Source organism: Felis catus, chromosome C1 (genome assembly GCF_018350175.1).
Source record: "Felis catus isolate Fca126 chromosome C1, F.catus_Fca126_mat1.0, whole genome shotgun sequence".
NCBI classification, from domain to species: domain Eukaryota; kingdom Metazoa; phylum Chordata; class Mammalia; order Carnivora; family Felidae; genus Felis; species Felis catus.
The window spans coordinates 197,822,772-197,841,636 of NC_058375.1; the positions used below are offsets into that span (position 1 = coordinate 197,822,772).

At 37.9% G+C, this 18,865-nt stretch overlaps 1 protein-coding gene and 1 long non-coding RNA gene across 14 annotated transcripts in view; one reads left to right on the plus strand and one right to left on the minus strand.

Moving 5' to 3' along the window:
• Positions 1 to 4,397, minus strand: part of IKZF2 (IKAROS family zinc finger 2) — a 164,454-nt gene extending 160,057 nt beyond the window's left edge. Inside the window, exons 1-3 of one of the 13 annotated variants that reach the window (XM_019838617.3) lie at positions 3,975 to 4,397; positions 1,936 to 2,002; positions 357 to 405 (exon numbers count right to left, since the gene is read on the minus strand). In XM_019838617.3, the coding sequence (XP_019694176.1) occupies positions 357 to 405; positions 1,936 to 1,938 (52 nt within the window). In that variant the 5' untranslated portion in view covers positions 1,939 to 2,002; positions 3,975 to 4,397. Of the gene's footprint in view, positions 1 to 356; positions 406 to 1,898; positions 2,003 to 2,337; positions 2,505 to 3,246; positions 3,596 to 3,974 lie in introns of those variants that run through there. The other 12 variants (XM_019838620.3, XM_019838625.3, XM_019838616.3 and 9 more) reach the window with 12 other exon arrangements.
• A 24-nt stretch (positions 4,398 to 4,421) lies between these two features.
• On the plus strand, positions 4,422 to 18,358 carry LOC109502845. Its single transcript, XR_002161719.3, has 3 exons — positions 4,422 to 5,950; positions 17,092 to 17,152; positions 18,326 to 18,358. It is a non-coding gene; the product is annotated as an uncharacterized LOC109502845 (long non-coding RNA).
• The last annotated feature ends 507 nt before the right edge of the window (positions 18,359 to 18,865 follow it).

The following is an 18,865-nucleotide window of genomic DNA, read 5'->3' on the forward strand; positions in this document are numbered from 1 at the left end:
GTGTGTGAAAAATTAGGTTACAAAGTAGTAAATATTTAGCACATGCCATATTAGTAGACATATATGTAACCCGACATTCTAAACTTAAAGTAAATGAAAAACCCCAGTAGAAAAGTGTTGATCTGCTAAGCTACTAACTGCTGATTAAAATGTTGTCATGAATAAAGTGTATTTCTGTATTTCCTTCGTTTTGCTTCTGTGCTGTTATTGTCTCCAACTCATTTAAAGGTGAAATTGTGAACAGATAGAAAATAAGAATATAGAATTCCTGACAAACAATAGTTCAGAAAATAAAATACAAGAAACACAAACGTAACTTTATTACCAATAACAAATTAATGAAAATGAATACTTACACGTTATATAGCCATCAATAGCCTCTGTTTCCATAGTCAAAGTGCAGTGCTGCAATACAAAAGATTATACCCTTTACACAATGATCCCTTTCAGTATCTGCCATTAAATGCTTAACTTATTTGAAGCTCCAAGCAATTAGCCCATGTTGGTGCTGCTGCAACCTGTGCCCAAGAAACATACTACAGTGTACTGTATGTGCTCATTTGCAAGTCAGTGAACTCTTTCTGCAAATGATCTGATTCCTGCTGGAGATAGGATAGGAAAGATAAGTGTGCTGTGAGATGGGCTGTAGCAAGAAAGGAATGACTCTCTTAATCAGAATTTACTTAAAGAAAGAAGAGGGTACACCTCAAATGTGCCAGCTTTAACTGGGATAGAAGTATTTTACCAGTCACTACTTCCCATAATCACACTGCAGTTTGAGGACTTCCCTGGTATACAGATAGCTCTATTCACAATTGTTGCAAGTTGGTTCATCATGTTCTAATAGGGAGGAGGGAGGACAAACAAACATAACAAAACAAAACAAAACAAAAATTTAGTGCCCAAGTGTGTCTGGAAGGTTTCTGCAGCAGTTACCTTACTCCCAGACTTGTATTGACATTTTAGCCTACACTAAGTTCTGTGGAAGCACCTGTTCAATGTAACCTTAATTTCCTGCCAGACCATGGTTGGATACAAATGCCAAGACAACTTAATAGATTCTGATTTTGAAAATTTCATAAACTTTTTGCTCTCAGGAAGGGAATCACTTTTTTAAAGTTTGGGGAATTATTTCCATGCACCAATGACACAAAACAAGAAGTTAATTCTCAGAAACAAAAGTAAATTGTATGAGATGACACCCCCTAGCTTTGATTTCACATAATGAAAAGATCGATAAGCTAACTGTATTCTTTGAAGGAAAAAGTTTAAAGAATTGACATGTCCTGAGGAGATTTTTACTTATTTTTTTTTCCTTTGGCCCTGGTCCTTTTTGCCTTTAGTTTCAAAACTCTCTCTGCACCAGCAGCTAAATTATTCACAATGAGCCATTTCTGTATTGATCGCCAAGTATATTTAGCCCTGGCTCCTGGAATTTCTCCATTACTTACTGGAAAACAGGCAGCTTCACTTCTTGTCTCCAAAACCACTTCCCTTCTCCCTCCCCTCCCCTTCTTCACCACCACCCTCCCCACTCCCCCCCCCAAAAAAAAAACTTTTCTTTCTTTCTTTATGGAATAGTCAGATCAAATTCCCAACTCAGTCACTACATAGCACTTAAATTTCAACCTGCTGTACTGTTATCAAATTCTTTCAAATTATGATTACATAAGGTTTTCAAGAAAGGCATCCGTAAAGTTTAAAAGGGGAGCAGTTTCTTCGGATATTTTACAAATGAGTTTATCTCTTTAAAAATGTACACATTTAACACACACATATTAAAAAGAAAGAAACGTCAGAGAGAAGCGAAAGAAGTCTGCCCCATCAATGAAATGGTTATTAACCCTCAGAGGAGAGAAAGAAAAAGAAAAGGAGAAAGAGAAACGAAATGTACATACAAAAGAAATTGTCCTTTGATTAAAAAAGATTCATCACCATTTCCAGCTCTGTCGGGAGATCTCAGCTTCTTCTAACCCCTCAAAGAGGAGGTGACAATGTCGGGCTGAAGATAAACGGAGAAAGAAAGAAAGAAGTTTTTGTGTTTCCCCCTCTCTCTTTCCCTCCCTGGCCCCCTCCAAGCCAAGCCCCCTGCAGAGTTCAAGGCGAGGAGGAAGGAAAAGCACTTTACAGGTGGGTCATTCCGAGCCCAAATCCTGCAAACAGATCGGCTGATAAACAAAACCAAGAAATGAGAGAGAAGGAACACCCCCCTCTCCTCCTCCTCCTCCTCCTCCTCCTCCTCCTCCTCCTCCTCGTCCTCCTCCTCCTTCTACCCCTCCCCCTCGTCCCTTTGGGATGGTCTAGTAGGAAAAGTCACTCAGGAATGGCACCACGTACTTTCAGGAAAGAGGAGAAAAAAAAGAGGGAGAGAGAGAGAGAAAGAGAGAGAGAGGTCAGTCAGTGCTCCAGCAATGCGATTAACAAGAAGAGAAAAAACTTGATCCACCGGTTCCTTAAGAATCGACCAAAAGCTAAGACAAGAAAACTGAAAGAAAAGGTTGGGGGGGGGGGAGTAAGAGGGGAGGGACAGTCAGGCCGAACCCAGCAAGGAACCTAGGCCAACTTCACAGGACTGTTTTTCGCCCTTGGCAAAAAGAAAAAAAAAAAAAAAAAAGGAAAAAAAAAAGAAAGAAAGAAAAAGAAAAAAAAATTAAATCTTAATTCCATCTCTTTCGCCCATACTAGAACCTGTCAAAGTGATTTAACTGCTGCCTTTTCACATGTGTCATAGCAGGTTTTTTGCTTTTTAAAAAATTCCAACAGGATCTGGATATTACCTTCTATCAGGACAGCTGCAATTTATTCCAGGCTACTCAATCTTTCTTGGAATTCAAGTTAAAACAAAGCAAAACAAGTCAAAATCCATGACAGCTACAGAGATGAGAACTGATTAATCGATTAACATCCCCGAAACAGATTACAAGAAGGGGACGATAAATTAAGGCAGAAGACATCATCTTCAACCCGATTCCCTGAGCGTCCCTTTACAGAAATCATTATCCTAATCATAACCACAATCCATCCCGCCCAGAGAAAAATATCTATATTATCATTATTACTGGTTAACAGCAACAAGTCATTTGATCACATCACAGTGCAAAACGAGACGCTATATAATTACACTTAACTTTGAAAGCACTCCCCCCCCTGCAAATCAGATACACATATTTATATATAATCTATGAATCAGAAGACAAATAAAACAAGAGCTGTTCTTCACCACGCAAAAGCCAAGCGGAGATTTACCTCAGCAGTGCATGCAGTAAAATAATCCCATCACCCTTTTGTTTGTGTTTACTGTTAGTGTATCCTCTCTCTTTCTTTCTTTCCTGTGCCTAACGTGTGTTTGTGCACTGCAGTTGGTGGTGGAAACTAAGGCAGTGGATCTGTAGCTAAGGGTAATCCTGTTTTTACTTCCTCCATCTTCAGCGAGGAGCAGGGTTAGCCCGGGACAGCTGGTCAAACCCCGAGAAACCGATCCGCCGGAGCCCGAGCACATCTCCCCCGCCGGCCGGGCTCGCGCAGACGCCCGCGGGCGGAGGGCGGGCTGGCGGCGGCTGGCGGCGGGGCCCGGGGCGCGGGCAGGCGGACGTGCGTGCGCGCGCGCGCGTGTGTATGCGTGTGTGCGGGGCCTGGGCGCCGGTGCGGGTGCGTCTGTGTGTGTATGTGTGTGTTTGTGTGTATGTATGTGTGTGTGTGCGTGTGCGCGCGGGCTGGCGAGGGCGCGTGTGCGCGTGTCTGCGCTCTGGGCCGCTCGGCGCGCTCGGCAATCGATTACAGGACAAGTGCTGCCCGGCGGCTCCGCGACGCGCGCACTCCCTCGCGCCCACCCGCGCGCCCGGCCGCGTCGCCCCCGGCCCTGCGGCCCCCAGATGGCGAACCCCGCCCCCAAAGCGGGACCAGGTAACCCGCTTCCGAGAGTGCCACGGCGACCCCAGGTCGCTCCCTCCACCCCAGGCCATAATAAATCTCACGTTTGCAGCCGGCTGGGAAGGAAGAATTGGAGCGGTGAGGGGAGGTTCATTTCGGCCGCTTGAAGTTTTCTTTCAAACTGGGATTTGTGACGAGGCCGGGCCGAGGGAGCGGAACGAAGATCCAGGCGCCCGACGCGGAGCTCAGGCATCGGCGTCCTGGCCGGAGTCGGGTGTGCGCGTGGACCCACCCACTCAGGCTTCGCAATAAACTATGCGGTACAATTTCAGAAAACGGCTCCGGGTAGACCAGGACACGAATCAGGATAGAGGGGTCCTCGAGAACGGATTTGAGAAGTGAATTCAGGTCTGAGATGAAGCTCAACTATTTTGAAAGTGCTTTACAGTGCAATTTTAAAATTAGAGTGTTTACTTGCTTTTTACTGCCCAGGGCTTGTGCCGCATTCACCAAAGTCAAAGGAACGGGTGAGGGTCCAAAAAGTTGGTCCCAGTGACGTGTTGGCCGTCAATATCATCAGGTACAGCACAGCTTTTTTATTTGGGAAGAATGTCTGGACCGTCATGGAAAAAGCAAATGCATATTTCTTCTACAAATAGTAGCATTTAGCATCTTACTTGACCACATTTGCAAAAAAGAGGGAATAGAGACTTCTATAATTAAAGGGAAAAGGAAAATGAAAGGAGCTGAAAATACTGAACTGTGTAGTCTGGGTGGCTTAAGTTTGAAAACACATGAAATTATCAGGACTGCCAAACAGCATTTCTGAGAAACCGTATCACAGATTGTGAAGAAAATCAATGCTGAAACAGTTAGGAGGAGGCATCATACTCCTACTCCTTTCAAGAATCCCAAAAATAGTTGCTGAGTTGTTGGGTTGTTTTTTTTTTTTCTTCTTCTTCTTCTTCTTTCCTGCTGAGGAAAGCGAAATGCTACATTGAAAATAAAATCATCAACTATATCTTAAGCACTAGTCTGTATGTCTATAAAATTTTGAATTGTGTCTTTAGATTTCAGGGAAGAAATTCATTCACATTAATAAACACCAAATAACAGATACCATAGGACTTGGGTAATAGCTGTATTTAAGTTGTATTGTTAATTACTTCAGAGTGTATGCATTGTATTTTTTAAAAACAATTGTACCAACAGGCTCGTTTTTAATTATGAAAATTGGCAGTTGCTGCCGTAGTGCAACAAAGATTAACCGATTTTTCATTGGAGAACAAATTATTTGGGCTCAGGTCAGCAACAACTTGCAGTTCCTGTGACTTCTATATTGGTAAGGCAGGTGTTTTTTGTTTTTTTTTAAACCTGTTATCTAAATAAAAGTCATTTTCCTGAAGTCATATTTGGGAAAGCTGTGAACATAGAACCCCACAAATCATTCTAATCATCCCAGTAGAGAACAAAGATTTTAATCCTAAATTATCTTGGAAAATTGACATGTTGTTCATAATATATAAATTCCCAACATATAAAGGGTAATATAACTTCCCTGAATTGTCACAAGTCCTTCCTAAAAATTAAGACTGTATTTATCTGCAAAGTTATGGAGGTCCTTGGAAAAGCTGAACTAAAACATATTCAAAATTAAGATGAACTATCTGGATAGCTTAACCAATTTAATTACTAGTAGAAGAGGATCCATTGTGAAGTTTTAAGAAAGTATCCTCAAATTTCCCAAAGCTACCACAGTGGAAATAGTCCTTACCCCTGGCTGATAAGAGCTTAATTTAGCTCCCTTGAAAGCCTATCCTTTTCAAGAGTTGCTTTCATTGGCTCCAGAATCACCAGAGGCACACTCTCTCCCTCTAGTGGCTAAGCATTCAGGCTCTTTACATTTGGTGGCCCTGTCTCCCCAAGAATGGGGGATTTGGGCAGGGAGCAATAGCTCCCAAATTTTAGAATGGCAAAGATCTTATAGCCACTTAGACCGTTTGGGGGAAATTTTTACCTGTTTTTAACATGTTTCTTTCTTGTTTGCAGATTATGGTGTGTCCAACTCACCCCCAAAAAAGTGAGTTATGTTTACATACTAAGACTAAGGTTTCTATTTCACCTTCTGCAGTTGAACAGTCCTGGCTCTGAGACACAAATGTACTTATAGAAAGGAACCTTTGTAAAAACTGTAGTAATTCACTTTGCTGACTGTTTTTCTCTGCAGTATTTATATAGTGGCTAGAGGATGTATTTATTTCCATCCTTTGCTGTAACTACACTGCACACATTTTTAAAGTACATATAGGGTTATACTATGCATAAAAACATACCACTAGGGAAGTGCAGTACTGTATGTATATAAATTTTCACTTTGGGGAGGTAGTGAGGAGGTGGGAGGAAACATAACCCACACCCACCATTTTTCAAATAGATGCTTCTTTCTCATCCTTTGTGTCCCATCCTACCAGAAACTGTTCCTTCCCAGCACTAACCCTTATCCTAGCTCCTTGCACATTTCTTTCATTGTACAATCTGTAAATATTTTTAATTTGCTGAGTTTAAAAAAAAAAAAGTATCCCCCCCCCCACTAGAATGTCTTCTTCTTAAGAGCAGAGATTGTGTCTGTTCTAACAGTTGTTTTCTCAGAAATAGCACAGTGTTTGGCATAGAGTTGGTACTCAATAAACCTTTACTGAATGGATGACTATGGAGCTAATCACATATTCACTTAGCTTCATGTGTTAAACTGTTGTAAGGGCCAAAAAGGGTATGATAACAAAGATACATTCTAATTCCATAAAGATTTTGGTCAAGTCTTGGTTCATAAGTCATGTTACAAATATTAACAAGTCAGCTCTGGGTTCTGTCCACATGAAGAATGTGAACACCTGCGTAGATGATATAACTTTTACAAATATAAAAAGGAAGAATGGTTAAAATTGTACATAAATATAATTTTGAGTAAAATACACTTATGTGACCCCTGTTTCAAAAACAAATTATTTCATGTTATTGCCTAATAATTCATGAACCTAGTTGACTATCAAAGAATGCAACATTTAATTCTATAATCACTGAATGCAAGTAGCAAAAGAAATTTTTAATTTTTGTTAATGTTTATTCATTTTTGAAAATGAAAAAGCACAAGTGGGGGAAGGGCAGAGATAGAGGGAGACGCGAAATTCGAAGCAGGCCCTAGGCTCTGAGCTGTCAGCACAGAGTCTGATGCGGGACCTGAACCCACTAATCAGTGAGATCATGCCCTGAGCTAAAGTTGGATGCTTAACCAACTGAGCCACCTAGGTGCCCCAGCAAGAGAAATTTTTAAAAGGTAGTGTAGCTAAAAGGTGCATTATGAAGTATTTTGTTTTCTTTGGATGGTTTATTTCATCTGTGTTTGATTTAAAAACCCTAGTACCCTTTAAAGGAATTTTAACAAAAATGATTTTTTTCATTTTTCAAGGAATTTACTCCATGTTTTTAAGAGGGTAAGAGGGGACAAGTCTACACATTGCAATACTTTCCTAATAATAAAGGAGAAATTTTTGGAAAATAATTATATATTAATTATTTTTACTTAGATGGCTTCATTGTGCTAGACACAGAACATAATCACCCAAAGTAGGTTCCTTAAAGTAACTTAAATCCCTGAAAAAAGTTAAGATTAAGAAGCACACAGGCAAAATGTTTTAAAACTGATTGCTTGTTTTATTTTTGTCAGTTGTTGTTCTCTTTGAAGTGGTGTTCTCTTTTAAGCGGGATATGGAACAATGGTCTCATATTCTCCTGTCGACCTAGATTGGCACTATGAAGAAGCAAGCAAGTCAGAAATAGAACCATAATTTCAAAGAAAACATTCTAAGATACCAAATCCAGTTCATAAGTAAGACATATTAATACCTCCTGACCACATTGATAATCTGGGGTCTGCTGGGTGGCATGTGAGTCCTATATGGTAAGGGTCTTCTCATTCCATCCACCTTGAACAATAGTTTCTTTTAACAATTCTTAAGAGTGTCACTTTGCAATTAGAGATAAGGTTCTTGTGCAAATACCCTTGTCCCTAGAAAAGGTAACAGGGTGACTTAAATTCACACTTTGATAGAATAATATCAGATTGCTTCTAAAGAGCACATTTTGATGTAGAGCAGAAGATAAGCTGTCTCTATCCCAAATGAGAATTATAAATTGTGGGAGTTAAACTTAAGGCCAGGGGGGTGAGGACTGGAGAAGCTTCTGAATAAAAATGAAAGTGTACATTTTTAAAGATGTCGTCAGAATATACCATAGTTGCTTTAAAATGCAGATGTGTTCAGTATTTGAGGAAATGAATTCTATTAATGCAAAAATGAAAGAACTTTGAGCTGGGTCAGGTGTAGATAGTTGATGCTTAAAAAAAAACTGTAAAAGGCATGGAGGAAAAAAATTCTTCTAAAACAACCTTAAAATTTATGAACATAAAAAGTATAATGAGGTTATTGAACTCTCCAAAAAAGTGTTAGCACAAGAGAAGAAAGAAATGATTCAGCTTTCCGAAGACACAACTCACATATAGAAAGGATAACAATAAGGAGAATGCATTGTCTAGTGAGTATTAATTATTTATTTTTAAAGCATATTCATTTATTTTGAGAGAGGGAGAGAGAGCACCTGAGTGAGGGAAGAACAGAGAGAGAGAATCCCAAGCAGGCTCCACACTCCCTGCACAGTGCACAGAGCCAGACACAGGGCTTGAACCGATTAATTGAACCAGGAGATAATGACCTGAGCCAAAACCAAGAGTCAGATGCTCAGCCAACTGAGCCACCCAGATGCCCCTAATTTAAATATAATATAATAAACACTCTCTGGGGATAAGAAGGCAAACCAAAAAGATCATCTGACTTTGGAATTGGGAAGTGAAAATAGGGCAGATTAGCCTAGAGACCTTTCATACCAAGAGTTGGATTCTGCTAGAGATACCCATAGTCAAAGAAAGCAGAATGATGACAGGTTACATCTCAAGGAAATACTTCATGGTTAAACCAGTGCCAATAGGAATATGATCCAGTTTTGTTTGGTTTCATTTTGTTTTGTTTTAATCCTGTGAAACGCTTTGGAATTACATGTCCAGTTTTTGTGAGAAGCCTCAGCTCCTTGTGAACCAAAATTCTTTCACAGTACAGCCAAGTCTAATCATATGTTTAAACAACCCCATGTAGACTGAAGAAAATAGAAGACCACATTACCAACAGATAGTGAAGAAAAGAATCCAGGGATTCAACCTTCCCCCTCTTTTATAGCCAGATGGTGACAACTTAGGGAATTAAAAGCCACACAGGGATAGAAATGGGGAGCCGTTTCCTGCTTGATAACTCTGAAAGACAGTGTGTGGTTTTGAAGAGGGAAATTAATCAAAGAAAGGTCATTTACAGGTAGTAAAGTCAAATGTCACCTCCCCCAATTCTCATGACTTGTGGTTTAGAGAAAGGTTAGCTTAATATAGAGGTTAGTGTGGCATTCTGAACTGTCTCAAGACATGATATATGCAGATGAGAATAACACCATCAGTATCCCTCCCCTTAACAGCTATGTTTAGGCTTCAAAAAGGTATTTAAAACTTGACGTCATGGTGAGGTACTAGGCACCTGGGAAAGTCCCACTTAGTAGACTAAGTATATCATCAAAAGTCCTATAAACTATATTGCAGATATAGTTTTTAGCAGAGAGTAAGAACATTGCAATACTTCATTGGAAGATTATGTTTTTGAAATATATCATTTTTGAGAAATTAATATGCAGAATCTACAACACTTTAGATTGATGATATAACTGATCTCAAAGTTGGAGTATCAGGGCACCTGGGTGGCTCAGTCGGTTGAGCGTCCAACCTCAGCTCAGGTCATGGTCTCATGGTTTGTGAGTTCAAGCCCCATGTCAGGCTCTATTGTAACAGCTTGGAGCCTGGAGACCTCTTTGGATTCTGTGTCTCCCTTTCTCTCTGCTCCTCCCCTGCTCATGCTCTGTCTCTCTCTCTCTCTGTCTCCTTTAAAAATAAACATTAACAAAATATTTTGAAGTTGGAGTATCAGTGGAACTAGCTATATACTATCATTACCATTATAGGCATTTACTTTATGCCAAACATCATGATAAGCATGTTATGTGCATTATCTAATTTAACCCCATAGCCATTTTTAACAGAGATAATGTTAGCCCCATTCTTCACATGCAGAAATTGAAGCATGAATACATTACTATCTTTTTCAGGATACCACAATGTCAGAGCTGGACTCAAAGACATGTTTTAAGTTTTAAAAAGCCAATAGTGATAACCACCATGATATACTGTCACCTAAATAGCCAAATATACTTATCAATCATACAGAACTGTTGATGCAGTTAACTCCAGCCCTTTAGGTAACTACTATCTAATATTGAACCACTTGGAAGAAAACCCAAATGTCTACGATATTCTTAGAAGTTTATTCGAATGTTTTATCAATATAGAACTCTACCAAATCCAGTGCCTATCTATGTGAAACATAACCTATTTGACATCTAATACTTTAACATCAGGTATTCATCTGTACCTTCCTTGAGTTCTTCTGAACCAGTGAATGACATGAGAGAACCACTGAGAGTGAATTAAAAGATAATCACCCCATAAAGAACTGAGTATCAATTAATGGCGACAAAGAGATAGAGACAAGATCTTAACTTTAAATTCTGGATCACCAAGCACATTTGCACTTTTGTTTCAAAAGTGATCACTTCTGATTCATTGCTTCCCCAAACATAAGCATCAAACTCCTTCCTTTTGTAGACTTAACTCACCTATGTGTGCAAAGAATAAGTGACTGACTTTGTGTAGTGAATATTGTCATTTAAAATGGTTTTGGTATTCTTTTTTTTTTTTTTTTTTTAATTTTTTTTTTTCAACGTTACTTATTTTTGGGACAGAGAGAGACAGAGCATGAACGGGGGAGGGGCAGAGAGAGAGAGGGAGACACAGAATCGGAAACAGGCTCCAGGCTCTGAGCCATCAGCCCAGAGCCCGACGCGGGGCTCGAACTCACGGACCGGGAGATTGTGACCTGGCTGAAGTCGGACGCTTAACCGACTGCGCCACCCAGGCGCCCCTGGTTTTGGTATTCTTAAATGACATTTTGAATTCAAGAAACAGATTTTTTTTTTCTAGTGGAGAGCAGCTCTCAGTTTATAGTAAAGGTCAATTTGAGCATTTTGCTAGGATCCATTAAATGAAGCCTGTGAGATTAGGATTTTTTTTTCTGTTTTAATTTACAAATTGAATACTGGAGTAGAGACATGAAACTATGCTATTTTAATTAGGTTCTTCTGTCTCCCTTTGCATATGTATAGAAGTTATGTATTTGTTCTCTCACAGTAGGGTTTTTTACGAAAAACAAAAAGAAATAATACTTTGATAGCAGAGATTCTATTTATGAAGGAAGCTGATTGATGGCTTTGGGGGAAGTTTGTTTTAGCACATTTTGAATAACCTGTCTTAAGGCAGAAGAGCTTCCCAAAACATCTTGAAATAGCCCCAAAATAAAATGAATGAGGGGTCTGGTATGTTCATAATATATTCTTAAAAATAATTGAACATCTCCCGATACTTATGTTCAAGAATAAATGCTTAACAGAAGACTAGTTAAATATTCAGATAGGAATCCTCTTTCTTCAGAGCTTAATATATCTGAGAGAGGGGTACCCTTCTCCCAAGTCTTTGAGAATATTCTTGATGTGAAGATGACACTGTAGGCTACAGACCTGGTACCATTAGACTGTCTTTCATACACAGAACCCTTTGATCAATTCCAAACCCAACATTGTCAACTTAGTGATGTTTGCACTTTCCTTGTCATTTTCCTATGTGGAGATAGTATGCTTGAAAATTATTTTCCTTTATGTATAAATGTTTCTGGGTTTATATAGTCATGTCTTAGGAGTTTAAATGTTTTTAGTTGTCCTAAGTGCATCTATAAACTTGTGTTTCTGTAACCACGTAAGGCTAAAGGCAAGACCCTAGATAGTAAAGCTCAGTAAGCTACTCCATTCCTCACATGCACATGACCATTGTCATCTGCCCAGACCTCTCTCCTGACCCTCAAGAATATCATGGTCTCATCCTTTTTCCTGTTTTAGAACTTCTGTGAATTATTCAGCCTCAATCAAGCCAGGCCACTTAAGGAGATTCATGAGGGACAAACAGCATTTTTGAGATAAGCTGTCTAAATGGGATCATTCAGAGATCTGACAGGAAAACCAGGAGATCTAAGAAGATGGAAGGAAGAGAAAAACAGCAACAAATTCTGCCTATAGTGATGACAGCAGAAAACAGATCAGAGTCATTGGGAAGACCATAAAGTGAGGAAATACAGGCTGTGAATATAGAGCAATAATTTCAATGAGTTTGGCTTTAAAAAGAAAGACAGAGGCTAGTAGCTGGAGGAGGATATGGGGTTCAGGGAAGTTTTTTGTTTTTTGTTTGTTTGTTTTAAGACTTCAGCATGTTGATCAGAAGATGCCAATAGCAATTTAGGGATTGGAGATAGAAAAAAAATTGGTAAAGTGAGGTCCCTTCAGGGACAGGAAAAAAAAATATCTAGAGCACAAGTGAAATAATTAGCTTCAGATAGGGGAAGAGATACCCCTTATTCTTAAGAGAAGTAAGAAAAGATGAATATTTTCAAATAAGTCTGTTAGTTGATTATAGGAAGTTGGGTAGGGTTGGAAGAAGGTGTTATTAACTGAGAAGGAAGGGAATAGTGGCTGGATTGAAAGTTTAACAAAAGTGAATAAGCTTGAGATGGTTGCTATGAAGAATGTGAGAGATGGTAACTAAAAAGTATGTGGAAAATAGATGGGCAGAATAGAGGAAACAGTTGAGGCTTGTGACCACAAATAAACCATCCGTATACTTGATGCTATAACTTATAGGTGAGCTCATAGACCAGGTATAATGATTTTGACAATATGAACCACAGGATTGACCCGGTGGAGAAATTTAGACAAGTAGGGAGCTGTAAGACCCTAAACTAAAGTTGACTTTAATTAAAAGAAAGAAAGTAATGGACTGTTGAGTCAGCCACATAGAGAAGGATGCCAACAGAAAGGGTGCCAACCAATACAAAAGGTAGAGGGATATAGAGACCTTGAGTCCCATTGTGGTTGAAGAGCTTGTCTGAAAGGGAATACTGAGTGAGAGGTATAAAAGTATACAGGACTGTGAACGGAGGTTTGATATTTCTGTTGAATAACAAGATACTAGGATCCAGAATGGAGGTTGAGAAGTCATGGCTTCTGGGGGCTGGATTATTAGAAAAGGGATAGGATAATCAGGAAGTTATCTTGGGTCTTGGAAGTAGAGGAAGATATTGAACTAGGTGCTTAAGTCTTTGGAGAGCTAGTCCCTGTAAGGCTAATAAATAAGAACAAGGAGGAAGAATAGTGAGGAGGTAGCAGTGAAGAAGGACATCAGAGGAACTGGAGTTTTACACAAAGTATAAATATTCTAATATATACCTATACATACATATACATATATATATATGTATGTATATATACACACGTGTATGTATGTATACATACATGTATATACTGAAAAAATATATATTTCAGAATACATATATTCTGAAAAAAAATGGTTCAGGTTGTATAGGAGATGCTGATCCTATTTTCTAACCCTAAGCTAAGTGAATTATAGGAAAATCAGTGGCCTTGACTTGAGAGGACTATAGGTGGGGTGACCTTGACATCTGCTTTGTCAATAATAGTCCCAATTTGCACCTGTGGTAATGACATAACTATTAATAGTGCTTTCTTTTAGTTCTGATTTCCATGTTAAACTACATGTTCACCCCAGCTTAAAAGGGAGTAGTGGCCTCAATGGAGAGTTCTTTCATTTAGGAAACAAATATTTTTTAAATTAGTGAGAGGATGTAGGATGGAATTTCTTGCTTGTTTTGCTTAAGAGAGGAGTTTCAGGGACCATGGTAAGAAAGGTTTGGGAGGGGAAGGAGCAGTGTTATATTGAATCAGAGGAGACAGCAAATAGTGTGGTTGAACTGAGAGTGTGGCATGATGAGTTGGCCTACTTGGAGCTCCCATATTCCATTTCAATTGCCTTATCAACTTTTTGGCTCCTGTGATCTCGAATCAGATTGACAGCCATGCCTTCAGAAGTTAAATATGCCTATTATTATTTATATCTTTACTTTGTGGCCAGAAATTGTAGCACTGTAACACAAGGTGAAAGATTCAAGAGGCCTAAATTGCTGCAGATCATGGCTATACAATGGCTCCTAATTGGAATGATAGCCTCCTAACACTTGCTTCCCCTGCACTTACATTTTGAACTTTCTTTCTTCAAGGTTTTGGCATATTTGGTTTTCTCTGCCAACTCAACACCATTACTTCCTTAAAAATCAGGGTAAGGAAACAAGGCAACTTCTGACCTCTGGATCTTCTGAAGACTGGTTTATTCATCAAAGTCATTAGATCTTACCAAACATTGTATACTGAGAACTGATGACAAAAGGAATAGAGTACTTAAGTCAGATGATAATGCCAAAAACCAAATAGTAATGGCCAATCTTGCTGAAACCAAAATATTCTTATGTCTCTAGTTACAGCCATAGGCTAAAATACACCTTCAAAGACCAATATAACAAGTAACCATATTAGAATTAAATATTTTTCTTTTGTAAAAGAAATGGTCCCACTTTGATTCAACATAGAAGTCCCCATTACAACATCTTCATGGGAGATCTTTAAGTCAATGAAGTCATTTGTATTTAAGTCTGCAAATAATACACTGTAATGCAACTGAGGCATAAAGCTTATTGATGTAGCTTATGGAAACATAAATAAAGCCATTTCCCTGAGTTATGGGCATTCTTCATTCACCATGACAAATAAATATATAAGTTAAAAGGAGTGGCTTTTATTCACTTTCTAAAAATATTCATTCCAATTTACAAATAGACTGTTCTTAGGAATCCTTAAAGCAGTGAGCTTGCAACATCAATTTAAAATGAGTCATTTATTTAAAAATCTATACAGTTTTTCAGAATTACCTCATGATAAGAAATCAGCTTCACTGCCTAAAACCATGGTTCACAAAATTGTTTTCTGTGCCTAAACCATCCAAAGGTTTGACATATTTCTATTTAGTTACATCGTTCCTTGCTTGAAAAAATTCTAATCAGCGCTTACTCTCCTACCCGTAGCTTCCCACCCCATCCTAGAGGAGTATCAGAGTATTGGAAGTATTGTAGCAGTTTGAAAATAATTCTCCTAGAACAGTGTTTTTCAAATGTCAGGTTGAAACCCAATAGAGGGCTATATATTTAGTGTGTCATAACCAGCATTAAAAAAAATGAAATAGAATGGAATAGAGTACATCACATACAACAGGGATAAATAAAAAGGTAAAGTTTGATTTCACAGATACACATATCTATCTACTGGGTCACCACATAGAATGTATTTTTACTCGCTATGGATTTCATGACCAAAAAAAGGTTGAAAGCCACTGTTCAAGAAAATAGATGAACAAGTTGAGGTCTATCACTTGATTGAAATACTATATAGCAGTTATATACTACTACATATGTCAACATGGATAAAATAACATTATGTTGGGTGAAATAAGCCAATAGTAAGAGAATTCTTACATTCAACACTTAAAACAGTATTATGTATTATTTATTTACATATATATGTAGCAAAAGTACAATAAAATGGATAAGAAAGATACCACTCCCAGAATAGCAGTAACCTCTGGGTTGAGATGGGATGTACCTACAATGTTTGATTTCTTAATAAAATTCCAGAAGTCAGGAGACCTTTGTACTGTTTTCCTCTGATTGGTTCACTTAATTTCCCTGATAATTATTTCTTTGTATGTGAAATGAAAGAATATCACAAAAGAGGGGTGCCTGGGTGGCTCGGTCGGTTAAGCGTCCGACTTTGTCTCAGGTTATGATCTCACAGTTCGGCAGTTCTAGCCCCATGTCAGCCTCTGTGCTGACAGCTCAGAGCCTGGAGCCTGCTTTGGATTCTGTGTCTCCCTCTCTCTGCCCCTCACCCGCTCATACTCTGTCTCTGTCTCAAAAATAAACACTAAAAAATTTTTAAAAAAGAAGAATACAAAAGAGTGATCAAAATGTCCAGCTGGAAAGAGAGGTGGATTGAGTTATGAAGATTTGTTTTAATCATATAATATTTAACCCATAGAATTTAAATGATTTCTCAATGTTACCAGCTAGTTAGTGGTAGAACTCAAGCTAAATAGAAACAAGTCGTCTAAAATCATACTCTTTCATTTTCTACCATTTAACTGCCTTTGATGAAAGGCAAAAGGACATGGTATCATTTTATCCAGGATGATAAAGTCCAAAGATCACCATCATCCTCACCTTCACCACATAAAATGGGCTTGCTGACCCAAAGGTTCTTCTGGTGCTACTAAAGGAAAGATTGAATTCTTTGAAAAGGTCAAATTTAATTAGTGTGTGTGTATTTATTGTTACATATTGAAAGAAGTTATGATCACTGGTTTCAGGTGATCATTCAGTTTAGTTTAGCTACACCTTATCTTAAATAACTGATGGTGGCCAATGACTGGTCCCCTGTAGTTCTTTGATTTATAAATTAGATAATATGAAGGAGTTCTGTTCAAGACTGATTTGTAGTTATTGTTAGAAGTTGATTAGTGATTGATGCCCCAATACTTCCAAAAAGAATTTGAACTCATTGTAAATTCGGAGAACAATAGCATAAAAAAACTACGTATAACATGAAAGAAACTAAGAAGCAAAGGGGAAAGAAAAATAATCAAGAAATTCTGTTTATAAAAAACCCACAATTGAATACAAAGCTTGCTTCTGAACTCATAGCAACCAAGCAAAAGAGGAAATACACTACTTGCTCTAATTACCTAGGAAGCCTGTGAAGTCATTAGCCCAAACACACACACAAAATTTCCCAGCTCAGTGCTCCAAGAGAAATTGACCCAGCTGATAATGACAAAAGTGTCATTGATGGCATGGTAATCAAAAATCTTGAATCAGAAAGCCTAGGGTCAAACCTCAGCTCTACCATTTACTGTGTTACTTAATTAGACAAATGTCTTAATCTCTGTCTCCTCATCTATTGAAACTGGATGGTAATAATAGAATTTACCTCATAAGGTTTTTTGTTTTTAAATAGGATTAAGTGAGTTGATGTTTGTAACTGATCGAATCAAGGCAGAGAACAGCCCTACACTCTGGTAAGAGTTATATTGTGTTTCTTCAATAAATTAAGCAAGCAAATCATCTGAATAGAAGCTTTTAAAGGACATTCTTAAATTAGTGTGATTGCAGTTAGAAGTTGATTATAGTGACATACAAGCTGACCGTTGTTCTGTCCCGTATGTTTCTATTTCCTTCCCAATTTTTAAAAATCTTGTTTCCATTTTTAAAAGAAAAATTAGAAAAATAAACATAGTCTCTGCCACATGGATCAGAATACATATTTTTAATGCTTGCTCTTCAGAATGTAATTCTCCTGATAAAATACGTCAGATTCAGGTTTTTTGTTTTTTTTTTTTAATACAGATTTCAGCCAACTATAAATTAGAGCATATGTGTCATTGCCTAGAAAAACCTCACATAGCAACAAACAGCTAAATTAACCCACGCTCATGTAGGGGGTGCAAGGTTTTTGACAATTTGCAAACTAAGATATCTCCCCCAGAGTGCAGACACTATCCAGTTTTTGTTTGTTCACCCTCATTGGAAGTCTTTAAAATGGAAAATTTGACATAAGCATTGTTTAATGAAATCAAAGATTAAAAAAAAAAAACCTAATTATAGACAAAAACTTTTGTATATGAAAAGACAGCATATTCTAACATATCATATTTATAAGCATTTTTAGTTCTGTTTAATTATTAAACCACATTTTGTATTGTACCCCTGAACTATTTTGCTACTATATGTTATAAACACATGTTTTATAATTCCGTTTAGGCTAACTTGACATCTACTATCTACATTAATAATGTTTGTATTTAGCTCACAATAAAATATATGTTTTTCATGTATGTGTATCTTATCTCCCTTACTATAGTGGAGCAATGTTAGAGAAAGACTGGGTCAACATTTTTTATAATGGTCTTATGTCTTAGTACAATGATCTACACAGATTTGGTACCATCTTTGTTAAAATTATCATTGAGATTGAATCCTTCATCAGTAAAGTAGTATAAAATATTCCAAAGCTGTCTAGTCATTCATTCATTAAAAAGCACCTTTAATGCAATTTCCTTTCTCTTTTGCAATTTTCAAGTATCTATGCTATTTTATTTTTGATTTAGGTCTTTGCACATTGGCTAAATCAAACCAAACTATTATTGCCTTTTGCAGTTTTTAAAAGTCGCTTTGTTTTCTTCTCTTTGCAGTGTTTATAAAAAGCCTGTCTCGGGGCGCCTGGGTGGCACAGTCGGTTAAGCGTCCGACTTCAGCCAGGTCACGATCTCGCGGTCCGTGAGTTCGAGCCCCACGTCGGGCTCTGGGCTGATGGCTCAGAGCCTGGAGCCTGTTTCCGATTCTGTGTCTCCCTCTCTCTCTGCCCCTCCCCTGTTCACGCTCTGTCTCTCTGTGTCCCAAAAATAAATAAATGTTGAAAAAAAAAAAAAGCCTGTCTCTGGAGTGTTTTTACTCCTCTTCTTTAGAAGTTATATTATCATAATATTTCAGTTCTCACTATAAACCTCAAACATTGGTGTCCATTTAGAGTACTGTATTCATATTATGTACTTTAAAAAAGTGAGCTATGTCTTAAAATAGTATATGACTTTGGTATGATCACAGAACTAAAACTAGGATTAAACACCTGTTACTTATTCTCAATTTTTTTTAACCCAGGCTAGAGAACATAGTGAACTTTTAATTTTTACTCTTTTATTTGTATGTTTTCTTTTATGTAATTCTGGTATTTT